This window comes from Carettochelys insculpta, chromosome 28 (genome assembly GCF_033958435.1).
Source record: "Carettochelys insculpta isolate YL-2023 chromosome 28, ASM3395843v1, whole genome shotgun sequence".
Classification (NCBI taxonomy): domain Eukaryota; kingdom Metazoa; phylum Chordata; order Testudines; family Carettochelyidae; genus Carettochelys; species Carettochelys insculpta.
The window spans coordinates 3391545-3410700 of NC_134164.1; the positions used below are offsets into that span (position 1 = coordinate 3391545).

Below are 19156 nucleotides of genomic sequence, written 5' to 3' on the forward strand. Positions count from 1 at the left end.
TCCACAGCTCTAAAATGGAGACAGTAATAGTCTATTGCTCCTCCCCTTGTCTCGTTAGCCTGTCAGCTCTTCCGGGAAGGCCCTGTGTCCGGGCCAGGCCCAGTGCCATGAGGCCTGAGCTCAGCTGGGGCCTCCTGGGCTGTGCTGCACCAGTAATTGCCCTGTGAATCCTGTGAGGGGAAGGTGAGGGGGCTGAGGGACACTGCTCCAGAGATGGGTTCTAGGGCCCAGCTCGCTCCCCTGCTTCAGCCCAAGCCAACACTGCTGCTCTGTTAATGTTCCTCTGGGGTTCATGAAGCTATTGGGGCAGATACCGCTTCCTACCTCTCCCATGTGGCGTGATCTCCATGCCTGTGGACACCAGCCCCTTCCAGCCCCCGCAGTGCATACAGGGGAGGTGGAGGCTGAGAACTGGACACTGGGGGGCAGAATTGAAATACAAGCAGGTGGGGTTAATGGGAAAGGGACTTCTGTGGTGCAACAGCACCCTCTGGTGCATCCTCCCACCAAGAACCTGTTGCCTGGGGCAGCCTGGTGCAGTTGCTCTTCCAAGTGCTTTGATGAGCCCAGAGCCAGAACCAGCTTGAGCAGGTGGAGGTAGCAGGACCCATGGGCTGTGGAATTGAGCTGCTGCTGCTCAGGGGCTGCAGGAATCACACCACAGCAAGAACTCCACAATCCACTGGGGCAAAAGCACCATCGTGACCCAGCCTGCACGCCTCCGCTGTGGGGTGAGCCCCAGACACTCACTCCAGCTTTGTCGCAGCTGCAGTTGCTTGCCTTGGGCCAGTTCCTTCCTGGCTTGTTGCAAGAAGGCCATAAACAACCAAATGCCAGTAGCCCCTGCAGCTGCATGAAGGAACCAGCAGACACCCCCTCCCAGCCCCGCCACCTGCTTACTCTGTTGGGCAGACAGGCTCAAGTGCATGGTCTGCTGGGAGCGTCCACACCAGTGCGCTAACAGCAGTGTTCCCTGAAACCAGCGTGCTTGGGCAGCCACCCACGAGAGATTCAAGGGCCGTCCAGCTGCTGAGCAGAGTGCCCACAGCTAGCGTCTGTTTCTGCTGGTGGTGCACAGCTGCACAGGGCTTGGTGCACACAACAAAGTTTATCCCACCCATGAATGTTAAAAACTAGAAGGCACACTGGTTGCCACCCGCTGAACTGCGGCCAAAGTCCTTTGACACGGGCCCAGCCCGGCTGAGCAACTCACCATCACTTGCAGGCACGTCAGCGCCACCCTGTGTGCTGGTGTGGCACCAGTGTGAGCTGGCGACCCAAGCTAGCAGGTGCAGCACCCAGACATGATGCAGGGGAGCTGAGCCTCTTCCTAGCTCTGCCACTGACTCAGTGGCCCATTGTGCCTCGCTTTCCCCACCTTCACAATGGGGAAAGGGCTGGGGGGGGGGGGGGGAGCAGGACGCCAGGGGTTGGAGGGAGCGGCATAAGCAGGAGCCATGGGCACTGTGGGCCAGGCAGAGCTCAATCAGCTCCAGAAGCGATTCTGTGTAAGCTTGGGGGGGGGGGGGGTGAGATTTGGGGGGGGTCCCAAACTTTTCTGCACCACTTTCCCCCTTTTGATTTGAGAACCCCTCCCCCCCCAATCCTCCACCCCCCAACCAACAATTCACTTTGTAACTAAAATACAATCTAGTGTTACTGTTAATGCTCTTTGTAGCAGCACAAATACTTTTTCTTGGCCCCTTGCGGGTGCCTGAGCCCCGCGTCAGCCCTGGCCCTTTCTTTGGGGGGGGGGGGGGGGGGGGGGGGGGACGACGACACCTGACACCTTCCCCCCCCCGTGTGGGAACCCAAGGCTGAAGCCTAACTCAAAAGCCAGCACGCGCCGCTCCCGCCGCCGGCCACGCCCCCTCCCTTCCGCTGCCTCGCGGAGCCACATGCACCCGCCCCTCCGCGTTCGTCTCCATCCCTCCCGCACGTCAGCGCCCCCTGACCTGGCTCCTCCCTCCCTGTCGCTGCGTCAGAGGCCCCTGCCAGCAGGCCACGCCCCTTGTTACGTCCTCCCCGTACGTCGGCGCCCTTCACAGCAGGCCACGCCCCTTATTCGCGTCCTCCCCGTACGTCAGCGCTACAATACGCCACCCACCCTCTCTACGTCCCGCGCGGTGCGTCAGGCTCCCCCGCCCACCAAGAGGCCCCGCCCCAATTTTAGGCCACACCCCATTCCCGTCCTAGCCCGAATGCTCTCCCCGTGTCGCAGATAGGCCACGCCCCTACCGAACCAAGGCTCCACCCCTTCTATCAGAAGCCCCGCCCCCTCCCGCCACAGGCTGTCCGCAGCTTGGCCTGGCACGTGCACCCCCCCCCCCCCAAAGCCACGCAGGCGCCCCCACGGCCACAGCCTTGAGCCGCAAAGGGTGCGATTGCCCCCCCCAAAAAAAAAACACCCCCCCCCCCCCCCCCCCCCAAGCCAGGGCCTGGCCTCTCGGGCGCGATGCAGCCCCAGGGGCCACTGGGCCTGATACCAAAACAAAAAGCAGTCAAGTAGCACTTTAAAGACTAGCAGAATGGTTTATTAGCTGAGCTTTCGTGGGGCAGACCCGCTTCTTCAGCCCTTAAGTGGGTCTGTCCCCCGAAAGCTCACGTAATAAACCATTTTGCTAGACTTTAAAGTGCTACTTCGCTGTTTTTTTTGTTTCGATATTATATAGACTAGCATGGCTTCCTCTTTGGGCCTGATATATTTGGGGGGGGGGGGGCAAAGCGGCTCTGGCCCCTCTACTGGGGGGGGGGGGCCTCTGGGTTTGGCCAACACGCCAGCGGGGGGGGGGGGGGGGGGGAGATGGACACTGCTGTGCTGAGGGGCTCGGTGGTCTGTCCTGCGGGGACCAGTGCGCCCGCCGCCCTCCCCACACCTGGAGCTGGCTCAGCGGTGACCCCAGAGGATAGCCGGTGGGAGGGCTCAGCGCTGGGGCATGGGGGTGGGATAGGGCCCTCTGGGAACACTGGTCTCTGGGCGGCCCCTGGGGCAGCAGCTGCTGGTGCAATGTTGGCCCCCTGCCCACCCGCATGGGGGCTGCTGGCCTGGATCCTCGCCCCAACTCCCCGATGCCTGACTCAGCAAAGCTTGGCCCAACACCTCTCATTCATGCCCCCTCTTGCCTCTGCTGTTGCACCCCAGTGCCAGCCCCACCCACACTGTGTCACTCCTGGTTCCCTGCCCCATAACCGACCCTCCCCCAGGCCCTGCTCCCACCCACAGAACAGCTGTGCAAGGCTGCATTCCCAGGGCAGCATAGCCTAGTGGTTAGAACAGGCACCTGTCAGCCAGACTGCTATTGGTCACTCTGACAGGGGAGCTGGTTATAGCGCTGGCGGGCTGGGGAGGCTGGCCAGGGCACTGTAATTAAAGCAGGAAAAGCCCTCTTTTCCCAGCGCTAGGCAGGTGTTAGACAAGGGGACTTGTGGGTCTGCTCTGAAGGCTGACCCATATAGGCCAGGAAAGCCAGCCTTTGGGGTCTTTCTCAGCTCCCCCAGCCACCCACATCCTTCCCCTTGCTCTGTGCCTCATTTCCCTCCCTCTCCTGCACACCAAGCAGGTTGGGAAAGCAGGTGTGCCCTGGTGAGGGGAGGGGGCCTCAGCTGTGGTAGGAGGGCAAAGGACCAGTCCCAGGACAACGGCCGACAGAACAGGTTCCCTCGGCAGGGGGCCAGCCCCACCGCACAGAGACAAACCCCCCCGAGGCAGCTGTGGATGCAACAGAGGAACATTTAATGTGGAACACGGCTGGCCAGGCCAGTAGCCGAGCTCTCCTGCATTCACTATGTACAGGTGAGGCGTTGTCTCGGCCACACTGGCACCAGCCATTATTGCTTAGGTGAGTGGATCTGGAAGGGGGGCAGCTTCTCTGGCACTGGGCTGCAGTGAGCATGTGGGCACAGGTGTGTGTGTGGGGGGGCGGGTTTGGCTGGTGCTGGGGAGCACTGATGAGGTCACTCCTGCTGGGGGTGCTGCAGGACAGACAGATCTGGACAGGACAGGACAGGACCGACCCACCCATAGTGGGTGCCTGGGACCCCTTTGTGTGTCTCTGCATGTGCCCTCCCCCTGCACCCCCCAGCATCAGCCAAGCCTGGAGAATTGGCTGGGAACAGGCCAGGCAAGGGCCCATGCTCCCTGTAGGCTGCGCAGCTGATTAGCAGAGTGCCCACAGCCGGCAGTCTGTGGCCGGCACTCACTGAGCAAAATTTATTTCACCCGAGTGGAAAAAATAGAGGGAACCCTGGCACTGGGTGATGATGTTCCCAGCACACCCCAGGAAGGGCTAGGAACCCCCATGCTGAGGAGGGGGCTGGCGATGGCAGGGACCTGGGAAAAGCCCTGTGTTTTCAGGCTGCTGCAGATCTGAGTGAAGATTCCTGAGGTTAGGTAAATGAGTCCACAGCGGAGCAACAGATGCAGATGAAACCTATGGGGTAGCCCAGTGGAAGGGTGAGAAAAAACTCCTTCACCCCATCCCCATCACACAGCGGGTGGCCTAGGCCAGAAGGACACAGGACCACAACCCTGCTCTGACACCTACCAGCCCTGAGTGGTTAAAAGGACAAATGGGTCGTGTTCCCAGGAGGCCCCTCACTGAAATGAGCACATGGACCTGTGCACAGACCGACAGTACAAACAGATCATGACCCCCGCTGAGCCCTGAGGCTGGCCACGAGCCATTGCATCTCCCTACATTATATGCATGTCCTGGGCAGTAGCGTCCTACTAGTGCAAGGAGGGCTCCAGCTCAAGTGAGGCCCTTTCTCCGTAGCACCTCGCCCAGCTGGAATCAGAGTGGGGAGTGCTGCCCACTGCAGAAAAGAGACGGGGCGCGGGGTGAAGGTTCAAAGAACAGGGGAAGAGGAATCTCCTGCCGCTTGCTGCACTGCAGGGCTATTGACACACGCTGCTAGGGAATCTGTCACAAAAACCAAGACACAGGGGGTAGGCTCAGGCAGGCTCAGCCTGGAGAGGAGGGTGGAAATTCATCCTCCCCCTCGGCCTTCCAATTTCTGCCCTCTGCTGGCAAACCCGAGGGCAGAGAGCCAGGCATTGGCCCCAGCCTGGGTGTATTCACCCTCCGACAAAACCCCGCTGAGTCCAGCGTGGAAACAATATTAGCTGAGGTGCTCCTAACACGGGGAAGCGGTGAGGGGCAGGCGAGTGAGTGCTGGGCTGAGACAGGCAATGGAGGCCCCATCCCTGAAGCTGGACAGCTCGAAGGCGCCCTCCTTCCTGTCAGATCTCCATCAAGGCATCTGCCGGCACCAGGCCTCGTTTCTTGCCGCTCGTCACCTTGATGAAGCCCTCGATCTCCTTGCTCTTCCCCACACCCACACAGATCTGCAGGAGAGACAGGTGGGCAGGATGCCAGCAGGACCCTGGCTCAGGATGCATGCCAGGGCCGTGAGGTTATAGCAGTGGTGGGCAGGATACACCCTTTAATCCAGCCCATGGCTGACCCCATGGCTGCAGAGCGGGGAGAGCTTTGGGTGCAAAATCTCTCCACTCCCCTTGGAGAGACTCACGAGCTGCCTCTACCCCCATCAAACCCACCAATGGGAACTGAGAGATTGTGCTGGGGGCAGGGTCAGTGCAACAGCCAGGGGCTGCTGGCACACAGGGAAGCCTCCCAAAACTCTTAGGGTGGCCCCTGTCAAAAGTGATTGCCCACCTCTAGACAACAGCCTTGTGCTGGGGGCTAGGCCAGCAATGCCATGGGGCTAGCTCAGGGCATGGCTGGTAGGTAGCATGCAGCCCCCATCCCCACCATGCCTGAGCCAGAGGGGGCTGGCCAGTCTGCTGCTCTTAGCTCAGCAGGACAGGAGCTGGGCTCCCCCAGCCGAGACAGGCGCTACAGTCGGAGGCAGGGGGGTGGGGGGAATGGAGTAAGGAGGGCCAAGCTAGAGGACCAGGGGCCAAATCCTGCTCCCAGGAGTGCACATGGAGGTAGGTGCCACAACACCATGAATTTGCTCTGGGAAATGCTTTGACTGTGAAAGTTACTGGGACTTCGGTGGGGGGGGTCCCAAAGGCAGTGAGCCAGACCCTTCCCAGCCCCCCTTCCTCAAATCTGCCCCCAGCATTGACCCCCCACAGCTGGGCCAGACCCTCCTTCCCCCCTCTGCCCCCCCAGCGCAGACCCCCCCCCCATACCTGGCTCTCCTTGAGGCTCATCTGGCCCTGCTCCTTGTTGCCATAGATGGGCCGGCAGCACTTCCAGACGCTCTCGCCTGGGCGCACTCTCTGCACGAAGTTGGCCGGGAAGAAGCCCACCCGGTCGCCAATCTTGCCCTGAGGGAGCACGTTGTAGCCGTGGGCTCCATTGCTCGCCAGCCTCCCACAGAGACCCAGTCCCCACGCAGAGACAACCCCTCCCCTGCAGGGCACAGCTCCCCCCGTGGCAGGCATAGCCCCACACCCAGCCAGCCCCTGGCCCACAAGTGCCCCTGCATAGCCCCTCCCAGGGCCATGGTTCCTGTCTGGCCTGGCCCAGCCTTGGGGGTGAGGCCTGGGGAGCCAGTTCCCAGCCAGGTGCTGAACCCAGCCCTGCTGGTCACAAACTCCAGGGCTCCCTGCCCCCAGCCCCGCTGCTGAGCACCACCCGCCAGGGGCACAGGCCCATGTAACCCCGCGGGGGGGGGGGTGCACTGTGCTGAGTGTGGCCCCATGAGAGAGGAGCTTCCCGGGGGGAGGGGGAGATATTCTTAGGCTGCAGCTCCATTGCAGGTGTATCTCCCCACACACACACACACACACACACACACACACACACACACCACTGCCTGTCACACATACAGCCCAATATACACAGCATTGCTCATCTCTCACATACTCACAAACACACTTCACTGCCCATGACACACACCCACAGCACTGCCTGTCACACATGCTCATCTCTCTCTCTCTCTCTCACACACACACACACACACACACACAGACCTGTGAACAGGACACAGGCTGCAGGCCCAGCAGCCCCCCTCCAGGCAGGGCAGCAAACCAGAGTATGTGGTTGAGACCACGGTGCCCAGGAGGGAGGGCACAGCACAGGCCCCCCCAGCTGCCCCCTTGGCAGGCGGCCAGTGACAGCCACCGGCATTGCACCCCCGCTCCCACGTCAGCTGGGCTGGGGGGCCTGTCCCTATGGCAACCGGGAGAGGAAGCCAGATGTGCGTGGCAGGGCCGGTGGCCCAGGAGCTGCGGGGGTGTGCGTGAAGCTGCTCCACACCCGCGGGTCCTGCGGGCAGCATCCAGCCATGGCGCAGCTCGGAGATTTGCCCAAGCAATACGGGGCAGGGACCCCAGCAGGGCCCAGGTTCACCCCTCCTCCCACCTGCCCTGGCCTGGCCCCGTCAGCCCCCTTCCCCCCCGCCCCGGCCAGGCCCAGCCCCATCTATCCCTGTGCCATGCCCACAGCAGGTTTGTGGGGCCATTCATGTCCTCCCCAGCAGGTCTCCCCGGAGCAGGCAGGAGCCCAACCCCCAGCCCGGATGAGAGGGGCAGGGTAGGGGGTGGGGACAGATCCAGGCTGGGGGTGGGGGGCTTTTCTGGCATCTCTGGCCTTCCTCCAAGACCCCAGAAGCCATGAGCCCTCCCTGGGCCCCTGCTTCTCCCCCCCCCCCCCCAACTTCTCTGCCCCCTTGCAGACCCCCAACCTCCCGACTCACTGCCCCCACCCACCCCCTCCCACACCCGCTCACCCACCTTCCACCAGTCTTCATTGGAGTCATCCACCAGCATGATCCTGTCGCCAGGTCTGGGGGGCGGGGAAGGGGCAGAGACACAGGCGGGGGAGTTAACCTGGGGGGTGGTATACGCCAGCCCCAGACTGCCTCCCCTCCCCCGCCTCACCACCCAGCACAGGGGAGCCGCTGGGGAGATGGCTGCCCCCATTCGCCCCTTCTGCCAGGGGGACCCCTGCCAGCACCACCCCTGGGGCTGCTCGGATGCCAGCACTGTCCAGCATGGGCAGCCTGGGAGGGTCCTGCTCTGTGGGGCCTGGAGCCAGACCTGGGAGCATCTGCCTGGCTCACAACCTGCCCCACACTGCGCTCACCCACCTCTGCTCACAGCTCCCTCCTGGGGCTGCCCCACAGGGACCCAGCGCTGCCCCCTCCCTCAGCCACGGCCCACTTGCCCATGGCTGCGCCCCGGGGACGGGCACTTACTGCAAGGGCAGGTCGTTGTGCTCCTGGGGCAGGAACTTGTACAGAGCCACGTAGGAGTACATGGGGGAGACGTCCTTCCGCGAGGAGCCCCCAGCAGCCTGCGGAGACGGACAGCGCAGGCCCCCAGCCAGCGTCACAGCCACCCACGGCAGGGCCGGAGCTGGGCTCATGTTCCCCAGGGCCAAAACCCATGGCCCAGCCTCGCGCCCCATGGCCCACAGCCCATGCCCCAGCCCAGCTCCATGGCTGTGCCCAAGGCCCGTTGCCTACATGCATGTATCCCAGCCCCAGATACATGCCCCGCTCAGGCCACCCTCTGGAGTCCGACAGCGCCTCGAGGAGCTGGGGGAGCCCCACCCAGGGGCAAATGGAACCAGCTCCGAGTCAGGGGAAGGAACCAGCTCCATTCAGCTGGGGGAGATAGAAGGGGGCGTCTGGCAACACAGGAGCCCGCTCGGGGCAGCAGGGGGGACATGGGACCTGGCTCGGGGCAGGGGAGGCCCCCGGGGAGCGCCTGTGGGGGCAGGCGGCCAGGGATAGATATGGGGGCCCACTCACCTGCTGCTCAGGGTTCTTCTCCTCCGCGCCGGTGCCTTCGCCCTCAGCAGGAGCCGTGAACACTGACAGAGGGCGAGAGTCAGCTCCCCTGACGTCCCCTGCGTGCCCCATGCTCGCATGCTCCCTGCTGTCACCGTGGTTCTCCTCCACGCTCGGCGTGCCGCCCTCCACGTCCTCCCCAACCTCGTCCTTCTCGTTCTACGGGAGATTGAGACACCGGGGGGCTGCAGTGCTCCACGGCCTCCTCCCCAGCACCAGCTGCACCATCCCCCCCAGGAATCTCCCCACTCCACTCCCAAGCACCGTCCCTGCCCGCCGCTAGAGGGTGCGGCTGTATGTACATCACCCTTGCCAGCCCCGGAGTCTCTGCCAGGCGTTGGTGGCTGGGGCATGGCGGGATTGTGACCTGGGCCAGAGGTGGGGCCAGGCTGGGCTGTAACAAGGGCTGAGGCGGGTTCTCTCCGGAGACTGCTGGACACGCCACCCCCCCCACGGGTCCCACCCTGGTGTTGCTGCCCGGGGGGTCCCCAGCTGAGGGTTCCCCGACACAGCTTGGCAACTCCCCTCCCCATCTCAGACATGTACCAGGCTCCTGGTGGGTGACTCTGAGGTGCTGCTGAAGCTGGAGCGGTTCAGGTGGGCCAGTGAGGTGCCATAGCGCAGCGTCTCGTAGATGGGATCCACCTTCCCGCTGGGGCCTGCAGAGACGGGGCAGGCGTCAGGGCTCCCAGGCCAGCCTGTCAGCCAGCCATGTGCTGGGGAAACCATGCTCCGGGGGCGGGGCTTGCCACACGAGGGGCGGAGCTTGCCACAACTGGTCCCCCTCAGGCTACAATCCGCCCCCCCCCCCCCAGTGCGCAGAGCAGAGCCGTGCCCCAGGAGCATGCCTGCTGTCTGCCCCCCCCACGGCTCCAGCACCACCCCCAAAGGCCCCACCCCAGTGCCCGGCATGCCCCCCTGCAGGATTCCTATGCTCAGGCCCCCCCCTCCCACGGGGGGGCAGGGGAGTGTCACCTGCTGGGGGCGACTCCTTGGAGCTGCCCTGCTGCTGCTCCTGCAGCAGGAGCGGGGAACTGAAGTTGCGTCGGAAGGAGGTGGCCTGGCGGGCGAGGGAGAGAGAGAGAGAAATGCAACCGTGACTTGCGGGGGGCGTGGGGGGGGCAGATACAGGGGCACCACCAGACCAGCCCTCTGACCCCACCACAGGGATCTGAGCAGGTGACGCAGGCCTGCCCTGTACAGCCAATGGCCTGGCCCAGCTGAGCTGCTGCAGCCCCCACAAGTGCCAGAAGGGGGCGGTAACGGGCCAGGTCGGTAGGAGATGTGGGGGGTTGCACCCACCCAGGCTCCTCCCAGGAAATGGGGCACCCCAGAAGATGAGAAGGAGGTGGCGGTTCCCCGCTTGGGACCAGCCCGGCGGGCACTTACCGTCTTGCCAGGGCACTGCTGGTGCGAGACCTCCTCCGAGCACCACAGGTGCACACTGACCTTGCACGTTTTACACCGCAGGCCTTGCTTGGAATTGCCTGCAATACATCAGCCGTGCACCAGCATGAGCCAGGCCCCAGAACTTTCCCCAGGGGTCTCACTGTGGGAGTGGGGACAGAGAAACCAGGAGTCGGGGCAGAGCCCGCCCTGGGATGAGCCCGGAAGGAAAGGGCAGGAGCTGAGTCCCTTGTTTTCCTGCATGCTGGGGGGCGTGAGGGTGTCAGAAACAGCCCCACCCAGGGGGCTCCTTCTTGGCAAGATCAAGGAGAAGACTAAAACTCAGAGGAGGAACGGCAAGGGGGGCTGCAGGTCAGGAGTGAGGGGCACGGGCAGATCAGGGAGGGGAAGGGGGAGTCCCAGGCTGGGCAGGCAGGGGGCTGCGGGTCGGGAATGAGGGGCATGGGCAGATCAGGGGGGACCCCAGGGCCAGAGCAGCGGCAGCCGGTCCCTAGGTTAGTTCCCCTCCTGTGGGAGGGAGGCCCCAACGTACCCACCTACGATGAGCTGGTGGCAAAGCTCGCACGGGCTGTGCTTCTTGAAGACGTGCTCCTGGAAGCTGTGTGTCCGCATGGGCTTGAGGGGCGCCAGGCCCCGGTGGCAGGCGCTGGGTGAGTGCTCGGCCTGGGGCGGGGTGGCCTCGGGGGGCACCGGCGGGGGGGACGGAGGGGGGAGTGGCGTGGGGGGGCTGAGCAGCACCTCACAGGGGAATTTCAGCTCGCTGCTGGAGCGCAGGAAGAAGTTCTCCATGCTCTTGCTGCGCAGGATGGTCTTGAGCGACAGCGACCGCTTGATCCGCTGCATCTGGGGCAGAGCAGAGAGCCAGGGGGTGTCACAGCGGGGGGTGGGGGGGGTGGAGCACCCTCCCCCCACCTCCTGCAGCTGAGAGAGGGACCCAGCAACCCCGGCCATAGCTCCGACCCCACCCTCAGCCCTGGGCCCCCCACAAGCCTCCACTGGGATCGTTTAATTGGCTACCCCCCCCACCTCACAGAGCAGCCAGTGGGGGGGCTGGGGCAAAATAGCCCCCCCGTGTGATGGGGGTGCCGGGCTTCCCCCACCCAGGGCAGGAGTTGGCAGGTCCTTCCGTCCCTACTTGATCCTCTCTTTCCCTCCCCCAAGCTCTGCCCCCCACTCCCAGGGACAGCCAGAGCTACCCGAGCTAGCAGGGGCTGCAGGGAGGCCGGCCCGTCTAGGCACTGAGGCAGGTACAGAGCCAGGACCCAGCCCTGCAACCTTTAAGGACAAGGTCGGTCACACTGATAGCCCCACACCCACCCTTGGCCACACCCACCGTTAGCCTCGCCCACTTCAATTAGCCCCGCCCCACCCTTAGCCCCGCTCACTTCCATTGGCTCCTGCCTTTTCCATATGCTTTTTCCTCCACCCCACTCTGACAGCCTCATCCCCACACCCCGTCTCCTTCAGGGCATAGATCTCCCCTATCCAGTGACTGCTCTCCCCCGGGCTGCTCCAGTGCCCTTGCTCCCTGGGGCCCTGCCTGAACAGGGAGGCGAGATCCCACCGCAATTACCCACTGGCACGCAGGCTCATGGGACGCAGGGTACTGCAAGCAGCCAGAAAGGGTTTGGAGCCAGGATTCCTGGGTTCCAACCTCACCCGCTTCTGGTAAGTGCTGTGAGCCCCTGGCCACACAGAGCATCACAGATCTGGGCCCTTATCACACACCCTGCTAGGCAAGATAAGCCGAGATCAGCACTAAGGGGAATCCCCATGAGCTGTTGCCAGTACAGGGCTCATGACACACAGTAGACACACAGCACTGATCCTGTCAGGGTGGGTTTTCTGAGGCCACAGAGGCAGCTGCCAGCTCATTACAACAAGCAAGGCCATTCTGATCCTGCTGCCACAGGGTAACAAGGCAGACGCAGCCACAGTGGCTCAAATGAGGGCAGCACAAACCACGCCCTCACGGGGGCCCAACGTTTCAGGCCTGTTTGAGTGAGCCCGTCACACAGGCCCGGCCTAGACCTAGCGTCAGCGTCATCTGTCCGCTGTCTCAGAGCGGTCACTAGTCTGTCATTTATTCTAGGCTGGGCACAGACCTCAGCATGGTCTTCGCAGCCCCCCCTGGGAGCTTGGCACGGCTGTAGAACAGCCGGAGTACGTCTGCCTCGGCCATGCCAGTTCCCACCGCTGGTCCACCTGGGTTGCCCTGCCACGGGCTTAGCCTGCCAAGGGTCAGGGCAGGGGGTGGCTGATTTTTTCCGTCCCTGGGTGGAATAAGTTTTTATGCGCACTGAGTGTGGATGTGCACCAGTTGTAGATGCTCTGAGTCAACTGGGCACCCCAGCCCCTCTGCTGTGGTCTGTTGCTCTCCTGACGGGTCCGTGAGGCTGTCAACGTTAGTCTCAGCTCAACTCCTCTGCCCCGGAAGCAGGGGGAAGGGGGAAACGGGGGGGGGGGGGGCGTGCAGAGCCACTGCTATAGTCCAACCTAGGCCTGAGCTCCTTCCACCACCCCAGTGACTCAGCCCCCGCTGTGCCCCCCTCCCTCACCAGCTCCCTGGGGCACCGCCCCACCTGGCTCACCTGGGGAGGTATTTCAAGGTGCTGGGGGGCGCAGGGTGCTGCTTCCCTAGGGCAATAGGGTTGGGCTCCACCAGAGCAAGTGGGGAGGGCTCGCTTTACTTTGCAGTGACCCCACCCTTTCAGCCCCCTCCCTCTCTGCTAGGTGGAGCCCTGCGCTCCACTGCCCTCTGCCCCATAGCAGCCGGGGGCGGGCAGGCGGCCCATGTGCCAGCAGTCAGATGGCGCTGCCAGGCCAGGAGAGTGGGGGGCAGGCCCGGGCCCACGGGTGGGTGCTGTGCTGGCAGCAGCAGGCAGGATAATGTCATGTCCCTTGGCTGGCATCCCAGAAAGGTGATTAACCAGCAGAGCTCTTAATTAGACCGGAGCGGGGAGGTGCCAGGCTGGGGGGAGGGGGACAACATGGCCTGTAGCCTCCTGCCCCACTCCCACCCTGCGGCCCCCCCATCCCAACCCCACCGAGGTCAGTGCCTCCCCCCGACCCGCCCTGCTGCTGCTGCTGCTCCGGCAGCTCAGACTGGAATGTGGGGGGCTGGGACCTGGATCCCTCCCCACCCCACTTTATCCCCTCGAGATTTGGGGGGGCCTCATGCACCCCTGCTGCTCCCTTGGGGGCCAGCCTGTCAGATGGGACCCCAGCCTGGCTGCTCAGCTGGCATGACCAAGCCGCAGTGGAGCCCTTGGCAGCCGTCAGCAGAGAGCCCCAAACAGCCCCGACCCCCGCAGCCCGCAACCCCCTGTAAGCCCAGAACTGGGAGAGCCGCCCTGGAGAGTTATCTGCCTCCCAGCTGATGAGCAGAGCGCCCCCAGCCGGCAGCCTGCGTTTCTGTGGGTGGTTCACATCCGCACATGCCTCAGTGCACACAATAAAATTGATCCCACCCAGGGATGGAAAAAGTTAGGGGGAGCCCAGCTCCTCCCTCGCCTGCTCCCCTCTTACAGCAGCCCTGGAGCTGTGCCCCAAAGAGCCGGCACAGACCAAATAGCGACTGTCACCAGTCAGCATCCAAAGCACCCCCCCAACAATCCTTTCCCCTCTGGGCAGGAGCGATGGGTAGGGACCAGGGGGACTATGGGGCACCAGCAGAGCCTGTGGGGCAGGGCTGAGAGTGTTGGGGGGCATTAGCCAATCACCCCCACTTGGTGCTCAGGTGACTGGGCAGTTTCTCACTAGCACTGACAGAGCCCGTAATCCCCAGAGTCTTTCCCTAATCACCCGACAGCTGGGCTGGCGGCCTGGGCTGGGGAGGGGCTGGAACAGATGGTGGGGTCCTGCCTCTGGCTGCTTTAACCTCCCCAGGCCCGTTCCAACCTCATCCTCTGCCCTGGGCAGTCCCGGCAACCCCCCGCCACACCCTGGCTGTGGGGGGGGCGTCTCAGCAGCTGCAGGTGGGGACCGGGGGCTGGTCCCTGCTGTTTATTGTAGGGTCACTGGTGGGGGCTGGGGGCGGGGCCCTGCTCTGTTTTTCATAGGGTCGCAAGCTGGGCTGAGGGTGGCTCCCTGCTCTGTTTATCATCGGGTCACAGGCTGGCACAGGCCCCCCACTCCCTCCCTCGCCCGCCAGTGCCCCTTTAATTGGCTGCTCCCACTAGGAGCTGGCAAAGGCTGAATCAAAGCTGCCCTGTGGGGCTCCCAAGGCCGCGGCGGGTGGGGGAGCCATCCCCAGCTCTCGCTTTGATCCCTCCGCTGCTCCCTGGAGCCTGCCTGTGCTGCGGCTGCTACAAAGCCCGAGATGCTTTGACACCCCGCCCCACCCTGAGCTCTATTTTTAACCTGCCCTAGATGCTGCTGCTTGGAGCAGCTGACAAAGCAGGCGCAGCAGATCGGAGCCAGAGGAGCCAAGAGCTCTGCTCTCAACCCCCTTCCCCAAACCGCCTCCCCCGGCAATGTACCTGCTCCCCCGGTGCAGGACGCCTGGCACATGGCCCTGCTGCAGGAGCTCATGTGGAATCAGCCAGCCCGAGGCGCCGGCTCACACCTGCCATTAGAGGCTGGAGCATCACTACAGCGCCATGCAGTCTGCTCTGGGCTGGTGGGTGTGGGGGGGAACACCCCTCCCCCAGGAGACCCCGTCTCACCCAACCCACCCCGCAGCTCTTTCAGCCAGCCCCCGCTGGGCGCCAGCGGGACTAGAACCTACAGCCCCTTGAGCTGGAGGGGGAACCCCCCGGGGCTGGAGGAAGCTGGCTGCAGTTGCTGGGGCAGCCAGCAGAGGGAGACAGGGAGTGGCTCCCAGCCAGCCCACTGGGCACGACAGCACAACACAGAGGGAATCTTGGATGGGAGGAGGCAGTGGAGTAGCTTAACCCTGACAATCCTTAACAGCAGCAGGCAGCTGCGTCCAGGACACCAGCTGCACCCCTGGGGCATTGGCTATGCTGCAGGGAGCAAAGCTCAGCCCGAGGCTGGGATTAGCCCCCTGCTCCTCTCTAAACTTTGGGAAGTTTTAGATCCGAACTTGGGCTCCCAACTCGTCTTCTCCATACGCTCCGCACGCTCCCCTCCCCCCAACCCGGAGCCTCTGTTCCTCCAACAGACCCAGGACAGCCCCCAACATAGGCTGCCTCAGCCCAGGGCAGGGGACAGATGTCTCTGTGCTTCCCCAGTGACAGCTCTCAGAACCAGGGCTCCTGCTTTGGCACGGTGATATGCACCCGCGAATCAGCAGGGAGACGGTTGCATGCACTGAGCCGCAGATGCTGTGCCTAGGGTGGAAGGGAGCACCCAGGGGTGCCTCTCATTCTGTAGGGCACAGGCCAGTCAGCAACAACCTTCTGGCAAAGGCAGAGTACTCAGCACGGACCTGCCTGACCAATCCCTCCATGCCACACTCTCTCCTCCAGCTGCGCCTCTGGGCAGTGCCAGGTGCTGCCCCAAGGCTGCCCTGAGCCTGGCAGCTGAATTTCCCTGGGGAGTTTCAGGCCAGATCAGGGGTACAAGCCATGCAGTGAAACTGACAGAACTGCCAGGCTGATGGCTCTAGGCTGAAGCAAAACAACCTGCCACCAGCTCAGCCCGACAGCACCTGCTCTGTGCTCTGCCCGCAGGAGGTGGCAGAGACCCAAAGGTGCTGCTCCAAGGTGCCCGAGATGCCTGTGGTGCCGCCTCACCCTGTGCCCGAAGGGATCAGGGTCAGGAGTGGAGGACGCTGCCCTATGGTTGGTCTGATCTTCCCAAGCCAGAGGAGAGGTTTTTAAAAGGCACCTAAGTTAGAATAGCAGGAAGTGTGTTAGGTGGATCTAGCCCCCTCTCCCCACAGAGCAGGAAGCTGCAGAAATCTACCCCACCTCAGTCCACCCCACAGGGGTCAGCAGGGCCAAGGCACCTGGGTATTCTGCCACCCCCTGTTCTCATCTGCCCCTTTGGAAGCCTCCTGCAGGGGGAGGCGAGACCATCACACCCCCAGCTGGGGAAATAAAGGGAAAGATGGGGCAGAGATCCCAGGCCTGATCCCCTATTGCAGGAGCTGCTCAGCCCTCTGTAGGAGTCTGGGGACTCCTGTCGGAGAGACCAGCTGGGCCATAAAGCTACAGGAGACCTGGGAGACCCCAGGGTGCAGGGGGCACTTGTCAGTGTCACCTCCTGGGATCTCAGCTCTTTGGCCAGGGCCAGGCAGAGGTGCAGCTGGCGAGATCCTGGGGCCCAGGGTCAGGAATTTCCAGGACCCCCATTCATCACAGCCTGATGGAAATCTCAGCTGCAGCCAACTATTGGGAGGGGTTCCCAGAATTCAAAGTCTTGAAACCCCGCCCCCACCAGGCCTCTACCCCAGACGCAGCCCATAACTGGCCCCTGGATTCTCTTCCTAGTCACCCTCCTTGGGCAAAATACTGCTCCCAGTTACACTGGAGTCCACCGGGGGGGGTTCTAATTTACATGGGGGCCCACTTCCAGCCAGCCAGCCCTCCATGGGTGCCTGACTCTCCTCCACTGCCCCCATCTCCTCAGGGGAAAGGCCAGGGCAGTCAATGGGAGCCTGGCCCTAGTGTGGATTATGGGGGTTGGCTCCCTGGGGTCCCCCTGCTGCACTGATCCAGGCTCCCCCAGACCTGACCATAGCATCATCCCTACCCCCCATGTACCCCACATTCCCTGCCACAGGCACATGGTCTTGCACCCCTCACTTGGCAGGCCACTCAAAAACCCTTTCCCCAGGCCAACTCTCCCATCCATGCCAGCACTGATCCAGCATTTCCTTGGGCTTCCCTGCAGGGCGGGAAGCTCACCCCCCCCATCCCAAGTACTGTTGTAGAACTCGATCTGCTTGGATTCTCCCCCTCCCCGATGCCCCCCGGGGCAGGGTATCAAGCCCAGAGGCAACCAGACTCCGCACAGCCCCATGGGCCCCATTCCCAGCAGTCGGAATGGTTCTAATTCAGAGTGCAGCCCACTGGGGAATTAGCACTAAGCGGAGGCACAAGGGGCTGAGACGGATCCCAGCCCCCTCCAGCACAACGCCAGCCTGCCCAGGCACAGGCACAGGCGGCAGTCACCGAGGGGCGGAGGTAGCGGGAGAGCAAGGAGGGGGTGATAACCCGGGGGACAGAACCACTCCAAGGGGCACGGCCCTGATCTTCCTGCCACACAGGCAGGGGAAAGCGCAGGTTGCGGGGGGCAGAACAGGCCTGGGCACATGGGCCAGGGGCGGGCAGAGCTGCCGTGGGAACGGCCAGGGCTTGCCCCAGGCTGGAGGAATCTCTCCCCTCTCCCCCAGCCCCTCCAAGGCCTAGGCATTAGGCTGGTGAATGGGCTGCCCCCGCCCCCGCCCCCGCCTGACCTGGAGAGCTCCCGCCCTCAGCTAAGGAGCCTCCAGGTCTGTGCTCCAGAACCCACCAGCCCCATCTGCACAATGGGCTCAGCCCCGGGGATCAGAGCCCTGCTCCACCCGAGTCTGAGCCCCCAAACCCCAGTGCCTCAGGAATGTGCCCCCCAGGATCCCAAACCCCACTGCCTTGGAAATGCACTTGCAGCTTCCCATGACCCACCCCCCAGCGGGGTGCCCAGCCCCCACCCCCCAACTGCCCAGGCTGGGTGCTCGCCCCCCCCCCCCCCCGGCGGGGTGCCCAGACCCCACCCCCACCCCGCAGGCTGGGTGCCCAGACCCCATTCCAGACCCCACCCTCCCACCGCCCAGGCTGGGTGCCCGATCTCCCCCTAGTCTCAAACACACACGACCCACTTCACTGCATCCGGATCCCGGCGCGCCCTGGGGAGTGGGGAAGCCACCAGCCTGAGCGACCCCCTGCCAGCCCCCTTTGCCATAGGGGCGCCAGGTCGGACAGAGCAGCGTCCCGCCGCTGGTCCCCACCAATGCCCCACGGCCCCGAGCTCTCCCCACTCCTGCTGGGGGCACCCCGCACCCCCTTTTCTCCTGGCAGCCAGGGGGTCAGCTCCCCCCTGCCCCGCTCCGCCTGGACCCCCAGATCGCCCCTGAGTAGCTCAAGCGAGGCCGGGGCGCCCTTCGCTCTGTACCTGCTCAAGTTAATGTGACCCGAAGGCTGAAGGGGTGAAGCCCCCCGAATTCCTCCTCGGCCCCGGCCCCGGCGGAGGGAGGGAGGGGGCGGGCGCTGGCCGCCAAGATGCTGCCTAACACCCCCTCCAATTAAGGGGGTCGGGGGGGTCGCATCGCCGGGACCCCCGGGGGCCCTGCCCTGCCGCAAGGACCTGCCCCCCGGAGCGGAGCGGAGCGGAGCGGAACAGCCCGGGGAGAGGCACCTGCCGCTTTCACAACCCAGTTGTATTTCGAGCAAAACAACCGCCCCCACCGCGCCGCCCTCCAGCCGTGAGGGGTTTAAGCATCACGCTAGGGGGGGGTCTGCCCGCCCCCCGGGGCTTCACCCGCCTTCGCTGCACACGGGGGGCTGCAGCCCTGCCCCGAGGGGGGCTGCAGCCCTGCCCCGAGGGGGCGCCCGCATCTGGCCAGGGAAAGCCGCCCCCCCCCGGAGCCAGCGGGTCCCCACGAGGCTTGGGGGCGCGAGGGCGGGTCTCGGGGTGCCATGGGGGCGGGGTGGCCCTTGGGCCCCCCCGCGGCTAGGAGGTACCTTGCTTTCCTGGAGGCTGGCGAGAGTGCCCGGGGCCGGCTGCGCTGCGGGGCTCTGGGAGTCGTTCTCCTTCTCCGTGAGCTCCGTCATGTTGCTGCTCCAAGGGGGTCGGGGAGGGAGAAAGACCCCCCCGCCCGGGGTGGAAGAACAAAAGCTTCTGCGGGGGCGGGGGGGGAGGGCAGCCCGGCTGCCCCACGGGGCAATAAAACTTCTTGCGCCCCCCTTTAAATGAACTCCTAACAACCGGCCCCCCAGCGCGGCAAACCCCGCCCAGCCCGGCTTGGCCCTCCCAATCCCCCCCAAAAAAAACCAAATCTCCCCTCCGCGCAGCTCCGCGCAGCGCCCGCGCT

The 19156-nt window shown here is 64.1% G+C and overlaps 1 protein-coding gene across 2 annotated transcripts; it reads right to left on the reverse strand.

Annotated features, from left to right (window-relative positions):
• Positions 1 to 3712: 3712 nt before the first annotated feature.
• On the reverse strand, positions 3713 to 19053 carry STAC2 (SH3 and cysteine rich domain 2). Of its 2 annotated transcripts, none has more exons than XM_074978943.1 (10): positions 18807 to 19053; positions 10920 to 11019; positions 10159 to 10256; positions 9745 to 9829; positions 9316 to 9428; positions 8731 to 8928; positions 8173 to 8270; positions 7709 to 7760; positions 6161 to 6298; positions 3713 to 5347 (listed from the first exon to the last, which is right to left on the reverse strand). In XM_074978943.1, the coding sequence occupies exons 1-10, from the start codon at positions 18894 to 18896 to the stop codon at positions 5243 to 5245; spliced, it is 1077 nt and encodes a 358-aa protein (XP_074835044.1). In that variant the 5' UTR covers positions 18897 to 19053; the 3' UTR covers positions 3713 to 5242. The 2 variants fall into 2 exon arrangements, with proteins under 2 accessions (XP_074835044.1, XP_074835043.1); XM_074978942.1 differs by having other exon boundaries at positions 10713 to 11019.
• Positions 19054 to 19156: the final 103 nt, after the last annotated feature.

Excerpts from the sequence above, each read along its gene's own strand:
- STAC2 (XM_074978942.1), bottom strand. The coding sequence starts at position 18,896 with ATGACGGAGCTCACGGAGAAGGAGAACGACTCCCAGAGCCCCGCAGCG. Across the intron at positions 9,429-9,744 it reads CAAGGAGTCGCCCCCAGCAG|GCCCCAGCGGGAAGGTGGAT; the intron begins GTGACACTCCCC and ends CCGTCTCTGCAG. Across the intron at positions 5,348-6,160 it reads TGAGCCTCAAGGAGAGCCAG|ATCTGTGTGGGTGTGGGGAA; the intron begins GTATGGGGGGGG and ends TCTCTCCTGCAG.